Source organism: Microcebus murinus, chromosome 11 (assembly GCF_040939455.1).
Source record: "Microcebus murinus isolate Inina chromosome 11, M.murinus_Inina_mat1.0, whole genome shotgun sequence".
Classification (NCBI taxonomy): domain Eukaryota; kingdom Metazoa; phylum Chordata; class Mammalia; order Primates; family Cheirogaleidae; genus Microcebus; species Microcebus murinus.
The window spans coordinates 31,500,616-31,510,846 of NC_134114.1; the positions used below are offsets into that span (position 1 = coordinate 31,500,616).

General features: G+C 40.7%; 1 protein-coding gene across 1 annotated transcript in view; it reads right to left on the bottom strand.

The window, feature by feature from the left end:
- PLCXD3 (phosphatidylinositol specific phospholipase C X domain containing 3) overlaps positions 1-9,985 on the bottom strand; it is a 146,372-nt gene extending 136,387 nt beyond the window's left edge. Inside the window, exon 1 of the mRNA XM_012777777.3 lies at positions 9,671-9,985. Coding sequence (XP_012633231.1) covers positions 9,671-9,773 — 103 coding nt within the window. The 5' untranslated portion in view covers positions 9,774-9,985. The remainder of the gene's footprint in view (positions 1-9,670) is intronic.
- Between the last annotated feature and the right edge of the window lie 246 nt (positions 9,986-10,231).

Below are 10,231 nucleotides of genomic sequence, written 5' to 3' on the forward strand. Positions count from 1 at the left end.
TGCTGAAAATGTTAAGCTTTTAGAAGAAAATGTAGGGGGAAAACTTCATGAAATTGGGTTTGACAATGATTCTTTGAATATGGCACCAAAAGCTCAGGCATGAAAAGCAAAAATAGACAAGTGGAACTACATGTAACAAAAAAAGCTTCTGCATAGTTAAGGAAATAAATCATCAGAGTGAAAAATCAGCCTGTGAAATGGGAGTAAATACTTGCAAATCATATATATGTAAGGGGTTAGTTTGCAAAATATATGAGGAATTCCTACAATTCAATCGCAAAGAAAGCAAATAGCCCTATTAAAAACTGGGCAAAGGACTAAAATAGACATTTCTCTAAGGAAGAAATGAAATGACTAAGAAGTATATGAAACAGTGCTCAATATCACTAATCACCAGGGAAATGAAAATCAAAACTACAGTGAGACATTGTCTTATACCTAGTAGGGTGGCTTTTATCAAAATACAGAAAATAATAAGCGTTGGCAAGAATGTAGAGAAATTGGAATCATTGAGCACTGTTCATGGAAATGTAAAATAGTACAATCTCTATGAAAAACAGTATGGTGGTTCCTCAAAAAATTAAAAATAGGACTACCACATGATCTAGCAATTCCTTTTTGGGTATTTACCCAAAAGAATTGAAATCAGTATCTGCATTCCTACGTTGACTGAATAGTTATTCACAATCTAAGTGTTTATAAATGGATGAATGAATAAAGAAATTGTGGTATATTCACACAAATGGACTATTATTCAGCCATAAAAAAGAAGGAAATCCTGTCATGTGCTACCATAGGAACAAACCTTGAGGACATATGCTAACTAAAATAAACCAATCACACAAGGACAAATAACTGCATGATTCCATTTATATGAGTTGTATAAGGTAGTCAAACTCATCAAAGCAGAGATAAAGTGGTGGTTGCCAGAAATTGGTGGAGATGTGGAAAAGGGAGTTTCTATTGAACAGATAGAGAGTTTCAGTCATGAAAGATGAAAAAGTTCTAGAGAATTTGTGCAATATTGTATTATACTTTTAGCTAACAATACTGTATTGCATACTTAAAAGTTTGAGGATAAATTTCATGTAATGTGTTTTTATCATGATAAAAAAATAAACCATGCTAAGAAAACAAAAGAAGAATATCTTTCAAGAAGAGAGATGTGGCAAACTACATCAAATGCTGCTGAAAAGTCAAATAATATAGAAAACTAACCATCACCTTTGGCAAAACATAGATCCTTGGCAAAGTTGATAAGAACAATGTTAATCCAGTGGTGGAGGAACAATGAGATGCCTATGAAATAGGGTGAGAAAGAGAAATGATAACCTGAAGAACGAAGACAGTTATATTTTTACAAGTATCAAAAAATAGTATAGAGGATAGAGAGGTGTTTTTCGTTGTTGTTTTTTTGTTTTGTTTTGTTTTTAGAGAGGAGTGTTATTAATGCATGTTTCTGGGCTAACTGGAATAATCCTGTAGAGGTAGATAAAAATGATGATGTAAGAGATAGTGTGGATAAATTCAAGAGTAAACCTTGAAGAGATTTGAGCACATGGGATCCAGAACACAAGTGGAGAAGCTGAACTTAGGTAGGAGCAGGTCCATGTCTTCCTCTTATCTCAGTGAAATGCAGAGTATGCAGACATAGATGCAGATGCATTGGAGGTTCAATAGAGGCAACTCAGGAAGTTCTTATCTGTTTGCATCTATTATAAAATCAGTTTAGATGAGGTGAGAAGGAGGTATGGATTTCAGTAAAACAAGAAGGGGTATGAAATTGCCATTTCAGATAACAGGAAAACAAATTTACTAAGGAAGTATAGTAAGTCTCTCTAGCTGTATCAAATGCCCATTTGAAACTATGGTCAGAAATTTCTAGTGAGTATAGTCATCCAGGCTATGTATTTGTTCTCTAACAATGTTTATCCACTGAAGTTTTCTGGGTTTGGAATAGGTGAAAGTTGCATTTAACTGAGTTGAGGATTTTTAGGAAAGTAGAATAGGGATGAGTAAGGCAAGAGCATTAAGGTCATCTCAAAGGGTGTGACTCTATTAGTAGGCAAGGAATTTGGCCCAATAAGAAGAAAAATAAGGACATGATGGGGTGATGAAGACCAAACAAAACTTCACACTCTGCAGCCTTCCCTTTTACCAGCATGCCAGGCAGGAGCGTTACATCCCCCTGACTACCTTTTTTTCTTGAAAAGGGCCCAGGGCAGGGATATGTTCAGGGATAACTCTGTACTAAGGCAGCTGCAGTCATCTTCCCCCTCCTCTCCTTCCTCCTCCATATAGCAACAGGGGTACGTGGCCTGAGATACGTTCCCACTTGCCCAGCAGGACTCCTTCAAGTGCATCTTTCTCTTCACCACACAAGACAGAGGGGGCCTCTGGGAAAGTTTATCAGGAAACTAAGATTGCCATTTATGGTCGTCTATGTTCCTTTGTGAAATAAAAGCTTTCCAAGTGAAGTGGGGAACAAAATTATCATTTATAATGTTAATTAATGATAAATATGACTGCTTCAAAAAAATTAACTCAGAGAAAGAATTCTATGTAAAACATAATATTAGTTGACATTTAAGACAGAATGTTGTAAAAGCTGTCCACTGTCAGGATCTGTAATGAAATATAGAAACATAAAAAGAGCAATTCTAACTAATCTATGGGCCATCTGTTTCAGTACCTGATCTCCGGAGGTGACTAATCATGGCTGCTTCTCAAGACTGTTTAACTGTCTCCTCCTGCCCCTCTCTTACCGACCTATCCTCCTGTCTTAATAGAGCATAATAAAAGCATATGGTGCTGTATGTTGAAAGCTCCTAGCAGCAGAATTCTATCTGAACCATGGTAAAGTTTTTTCTCTCACTTTTCCCTTTATGCAGAAATATATGATTTAGGTATTTTTCTGATCTCCAGTCTTCTGAGACTGATCCTAACCCTACCCAAACCAGAGAAGATAAGAGGAGTATAAAAGTTTCTTAAGGACATTAAATCCCATGACTATGTCTAGGAGATCCTCCAGTGCCTAGGAGCTCCTGGAGTGCCTAGAAGTTCCTTGATTAGCATGTTCTCTGGTTTCCAAAAACTATTACTTGTGGGTGAGAGTCAATCTAACTGGTTGTAATAGTCAAATTTTCCAGGAAGCAGAGCTTACCCCTATAAGCAACAAGAATTAAAATATGTATGTGTGTGTGATTTAACCTTTTCTTAAAAGTCAGTGCACAGCAATTATTCTACTAATATGCTTTAATACAATGGAGACTTAGAGATTACTTCAGGTATGTCAGATTATTTGGCTCTATTTACATTATCCCAGGGTGCTCAGTGAAAAAAATATAAACTCTAGCGGTTTTCCTACTTTTGGCCTGTTTGTAGAAATGTTTAGGTCTTACCTACCAGAGACGGTCTACTTATAGGAAAAATCAGGACATTTCCTGAAAAAGAAATTATCTTAAGTTGTTGATACACACCCGTGCATGCACACACAACACACACACACACAGACACAGACACACACATGCACAAAGTGAACTAACATTGAAAATAATGCAGAGTGTAGAACAAAAAATCTCACACATATTGTCCTCTGCCCAGCTCTCATAAACACATATCTGAGTTCTAGGCAAGGAGGCAATAACAAAAAATCAATATAAACCAAGCAAAAAAGATGCAACATTTTGGCAGTACCAGCACTCACAGCTTCAACAGTGATGACAGACAGAATAAGCAGGAGTAAAAGTTTATATCAACAGCTTCCACAATGGGGGACCTAGCTTTGGGAGCCTTTGATTCTTGTTAGATATCAACATCCTCCTCAATGTTGGGCCTCTGCAGACCCAACACAGGATGGGGGCTACAGCAGCAGTGATGTTTGGGCATAAAACCATGGAACACAGTTTCTCTATATACTTTGAGAAGCAAGGCCTTAAAAGATTATTGATAAATAGTGTAAAAAGTACATGTGTGCAAAGGAAAATACTTTGTAGATGGCAAAGTAGCATATACTAATATATCGCTTTATATTAAAGAAGGTGAAAACCACACAAAGCTGCCCCCAAAACAGGAAAGAAGGCAAATGGCCGATACCATGTGGTATCCCAAAGAATTAGCTTATCAATCTCTCCCAAAGGATTGGCTTATAGACCATACTTAACAATCCATCTAGAGATTTCTAGGACTACTTGGAAATCCATTAGGAGGTATTTGAGAGGAGTTGAAACTGCCAGTTATTATGAATCTGATTTTATTTGGTGGCTGGTAAGGTTTAGAGAACACTACTTGTTGTGCTGGTATATCTCATTTGTTAGTCTTTCCTCACAAACATTCCCTATTGTTATTGTGGATATATGGCACTCAACAGTCTTCCTCCACTTTGAAATTTATTCCTTCTATTCTGATTGGATGGTGTTGGAATTAAATTAAAAAAATAAACTCTAAGTAAGGGCACAAGAAATTTTTATATGAATAAACTATATGAACCTTAACACAAACACTATGGTATTCATTTTAGCAATTTGAGGACACTCTGTGTGTATGTGTAGGATGTTTAACTATTTTAGAACATTTATTCTGTCAAAGAACTGAAATTCAAACTAGTGGGTTATAGCCTCTTTTGTGCACATTTTTATTCCATGTAAACTATGCTTCAAATGAATGAGGTTTTGACTTGCAAATACTAACAAAACAGATCGTTTCATTTCTATCAAAAACCAATTTACTTTTTTATCTTTGCTTTTGATGACTTTCTGATGCTGAAAATTACTACATTTTGCATTACTTCATAATATCACTTTGACTCAAGAGCAATATTTGAGAAGTTCTAGCTTATACTTAAATTAAATCAACCAGCAACTTACAAATATAACAAAAGTAGCTGGGCCTGTGTACAACAAAGATTGAGTCCAAATGACCAAAGAACCAATATAGGGCATTAAATTGGCATTAGCGAGCACTAGCATCACCAGATGGGCAGACATTAAGTGCTGTTGATGGCTGATAAATAACCAGCAGCAGGACTTTAAAGGAAATAAGGGGAAAGGTTTTATATTTATCACAGTGACTTAATTTGAACACTTAAGTAGCAATTAAATCATGCTTATTGCTCAAGGTGCATGATGACCTGTCATGTCAGTTATCAAAAATGTTCCCAACTTGGGCCATTAGCCTTGAGTCAAATATGAGTTTCTGGTATTAAGCCTGGGTGTAAAGTTGTACACTCACGGATAGACTGTATGGCCCAATAGAAAGTGCCTAGTAGGAAGATGTACATTTAGATTTTGTTCTGCCACTTACATAAAGGTCCCCCCTAGAAATACACTAAGGGGGGACCCCATGTACACTTTAAATGTGTATATAAATCACCTAGTGATCTTGTTTAAATGCAGATTGTGAATAAATAATTCTGAGGAGTGGGGTCTGAGATGCTGTATTTCTACCAAGCTCCCATGCATGCCAATGCTACTGGCCCTGGGACCAACTTTGAGAAGCAAGGCCTTAAAAGATTATTGATAAATAGTGTAAAAAGTACATGTGTGCAAAGGAAAATACTTTGTAGATGGCAAAGTAGCATATATTAATATATCACTTTATATTGATTAACAACAGATGGGGATTCAAGCCAGCAAGAAAATGGCCTAGTAGAACAAATTATGTTTCAGATATCCTTCAATTTTTCCTTTACAGCAAAATAGAAAATAAAACTGGGAATTGGAGGAGTAACATAAGAGGGATCTTCATCCTAAACAATTTTGTTGCTTTCTGATGGCCTTGAAAGATTAACTTCCGTATAACTACCTTGAATAAAAAGATTGAAAAAAATGTTTTCTTTTAAGAAGTTTGTACAATTAGACCCAGTCCCATACTTGTCCTATAGATTGGCTCATTCCAATTAAATAGTAATATGAAATAGTAAATGACAAAAAAGGAGAAAGAAGACTGTGGGCTCCAGAAACACTGGTGACAAGAAGGAATCACTGTCAACAAAGAAATTAAAAACTAATAATGGCAGACATAAGAACAGAGAAATCAAAACTGTATGAACACCTAGTTTTCCTAAGCGAAACTTTTCTTTTTCATTGGTGTTGCCATTTTCTAAAGGAAATGAACAGAATTCACAGGTTTAATCAATGATTTCATAAAATGTTTCTGTGTTCCCTATCCAAAGTACAATCATCAGCTCCCTGTCGAAGAAATCATAGATTCTCTCTGAGGTTCCAGTCTCACAACATTTTGGCCAATTTTTCATTATTGCATGGTCAGTGTGTGGTACCACATGAAGATTTTTATCATATAGTAGAATACTATGGTAGAAAATACATACCAGACCCCATTGAATGGGATAAATCCATCATAATCTTTTAGATTTTGTACAAACCCAGATTATCAAACACTTTGCTTGCTCCCATGATGGATCTCTTTATAACCATGATTATAGTTAGAACTCTGCTTCCAAATATTTATCAGACTCGCCTTTACTCTAATTTTATACTTTCTCTACCTGTTTCCAACTTTGTTTACCCTCTCTTATCTGCTTGTGGTGACAGAAAGCATCACTCATAATCCCAAATGCCATTGTTAAACAAATACATATGAATGAAAACTTAGCTTAGTGTCCTCAGAGACAGGAAGAAATGATAAACAAGATTGAAATTTGAGCAACTGTCAATGTGTTCTGGCACTACTATTCCTTTGAAAAATAAATTGAAAGTGAAACTATTAATACCAATTACTAACTTAATTCCTCAGCCCAGTCAATATCAAATCATGAGGCCATTTAAATGTAAAACAGCCACTGAGAAAGACTGGGTTCTGAAACCATTCAAGAAACAGAAACTTGAGAAATATTTAAATGCACCGGAACTGCACTCATCGTGGAGAATATGACACACCTGCGCAGGATTGTTCTTTGCCATAGCCCTGGGTAATCTGGGTCAGCTGCCGCAGGTGGGTGGCCTCATAATTAGGCAGCTCTTCACTCTCCAGTTGTTTCACCTAAGAAAACCCCGAGCCTTTGAGGATGACTGAGCAGCAGTTCCCCTCCATAGAAACACTTGTGTGATACACCAGGAGTGGTTTTAAATGGTGGAGATAATTACTTAATTTGAGCTGTAGCAACTGGCCAAGTAAACATGTAGCAGCCAGGAAGCTATTAGCATGATTTTAAGGCAATTATTCCATTAGTGTTTAATAGTCTCCAATTAGTCTTCTCTGACTATAGAAGTTCGAATCTCTTTTTTTTCTCCAAAAACTCTCATGGTTGAGTAATCCAAAAAGGTACCAAACTTTTCTTCAAACCTGGTTTTATATGTATTTATTCACCAAACCTACTTTACAGAAACAACAGGGTATTAAGGAGTATAGATTTGGTGAAATATATTGTGTTTATTTTTTTCTCAGAAGGATTGGGGAACCACTTTGAGTATAACAACAAAAGGGGTGAGAGAGCAATGGAAATTCCCACAGCAGCCTAATGCCATCATCTTTATGTCTTTACTCTTAAGATCACCAGAATATTAAAGTCTCTGACCTCAGGTTTTCACTTTGTCCCAGAGAGAGAAAAGGAAAACTGCCATGTTCCTGCTAATGCCTAGTTCCTTATCTCCTCACTCTGATTAGTACTTGTTGCTGCTGAATCATCCAGATAAAAATCCCAAAGTCTTTCTCTCCAAAATTCCTAGGAGATGTTCCCTACGGTCCACATTACAGGTGATATTTCTGAACTGATAGTAGGTCATTTGCCTTCACTGAGCTTCAATTTTTTCATCTATGGAATGGAGATAATAATGCCAGCACTGCCTGCTTCACAGGGTTTTTGGAAGGAGTATGTTAGCTGATGAATGTAACAGGGCTTTGAAAAATGAAGTATTAAAGAAACTTAAGATCGATTCAAAATGGTATCATGTCATCTCTCAGAATTAGCTAAGCAAACTTAGGATTTTAACCCTACTAGAGAGTCACCTATCGGAAGGCTGCCATCACAGTTCTTTCCCCCTTACCTTCTATATGTATAAAAACATTCAGGTGAGACCATGTGAAAGTAACTTTAAAAACCAAATAAAAAGGAAGAAAAAGGATGGGAACGGCTGTGAAAGTGAGAGTGGAGTTATGCCAACAAAGCTGTGTACTTTCTACTCTCTCCTTGAAAAGAGCAATCCCTGGGCTCACACAGGCAGGGTGAACGCAGCCTGGAGAAGCTGGGGTGTTCTTTTCCTTGGAGATTCCTGAGCTCTTGGGAAGCTATCTGTTGAAAACAGGACGAAAGGAGACAACTCTTTTTGTGGAGAAGGCATACAGGGCAGCCTGTGCCTATCATTGCCACCAAATAACCACTTGACTAACCACCATTGATTTGAGTTACTGACCAATTACAATGCTGTTAGTTGGAGCCTCCAGAGACTTCCAAGAGACCCCTTCTTTCCCGTTTTGTTAGTTATTACATTTTCGCCTCGTAGCTGAGAGGGGGCGCTGGATGGGGCAGATCAGAGGAGGTAGACCAGAAGGTTGAAGTTAATAACTAGCTCATTTCAGAGCCGGGAGAGGACTACCCGCTACTAATTTGTTCTCCAGCCGGGTGCTGGAACGATCAGGTGTATGCTCCCTGAGCCCAAGTGCGTAGCCAAATTGGTAACGAAGTATGGCCATGTCCCCAGCTGTCACTGTCGTAAACTGTCCTGAAACGACCCTCCCTCCTGGATACCTGAACGAGGGGCTGCTACGCGCTCCCGCCCCAGAAGGCTGCCCAGTCCTTGGGTCCAAGTCGCGCGCGCGCCATGCTTAAGCTGCTTGATCCCTCCTGTCTCTTCCCTGCTTTGTCCACACTTCCTTCCTTCTAGGCTGTCTGGACACCAGCTCAATCCCCTTTTCCCTACCGTGTGCCAGTTAATCCCACCCCTCCGCCAGGGCTCACGCAGGTTTTCCTGCCGGGCTTCTGTCCCAAGCAGCAAACGCACGGTTCTCAAAGGTTTGCGTTTCTGACCTGGGCGATATACGCCGCCGACACGCACTTGGACCAGACTCGGGACGGCGGCCACTCGGCCAGGCCCTCCGGGGCCACGCCGCTCGGGAACGGTGCCCTCTGCCCGTCGCCCCCTTCAGCTCCCTGTCAAGGACAGTTACCATGCTGCCGCCGGTCCCTGAACTTTCATCACTCTTCGGGAAGCTCTTTGTCTCTTTAAAGGAGACCGGGGACGAATATTAATGCCTCTAACCGAGAATCTACCAAATCCGCTCAATTCCGTGCCGGGGATGGACTCAGAGGTCCACGCGCTGGAGCCGAGCCCCTGGGACACGAGCTCGCGCTCACCGCACACCACACGATCACCCCACAGACCCAGAAATTGCTCCCACCCCCCAAATCTGCAGGAAAAACCATGGTGGGGGGCAGCAGGCGTCACACGGGAGCCCAGCGTCCCCCTGCCCCAGTCCTGCGCAAACAGCCTGCTTCAGAAGCCCAGGAGAAAAGCAGTCACCTTGACTCCTGGCGCCTGGGCTCCTAGAGGTATGACAAACGCTGGGAAGCCCAAGGCCACCGGGCAGGCGCTCGCCTGGCCCGTGACCCACCCCTGAAGACGGACTTTCCCTCCCGCGGACACCGTGGCAAGTTATCACTTAGTGGCAGATAAAGCAGGGCGGGGCGGGTGGAGCGGCGCCTCTGCGCGCCTACCTGGGATGGCTAAATTGGTGAGGGGCATGCTGTGGATGCTCTCCGGCAGAGTGGCCATCCAGTCGGCGAATTTCAGTTCGTTTTTCCCCTGAGACGAGGCCATCGTGCCTGTCGGCGTGCAGCGCGCTGGTCCCCGCACTCCTCGGGCAGGCTGCTGCCGCTAATCCAATGTTTGCTCCAGCCCCGCTAGAGTTTACACTCCGCTCTGCGCCACACCCACAGGATGGCGCAGACACATGCTAATTTTAATAATTATTCAAAACACCCCGTGCTCCCCGAGTGCCTCCACCAGACTCCGCCGGAGCTTTTGTTCCTGACGTCCGTGCTCAGCTCTCCTCTCCGCTCTCCCCTCCCTCCCCGCTCCCTCCCCCCGTCTTATCCTTCCTAGGCGTCTCTGCCTTTCCTTGCCGTCCTGCAGTTTTCCTTGGCTGCTGCTGCTTTTATTTTTTTGACTGTTTTGCCCATGGTCTTACTCAGTCCTCTGGTGTGACTTCCTGGTCCTGTTTGCATGAAAGACAGTCTTACGGTTGAACCTAAAATCCTAGTAGACTTTGGGATGTT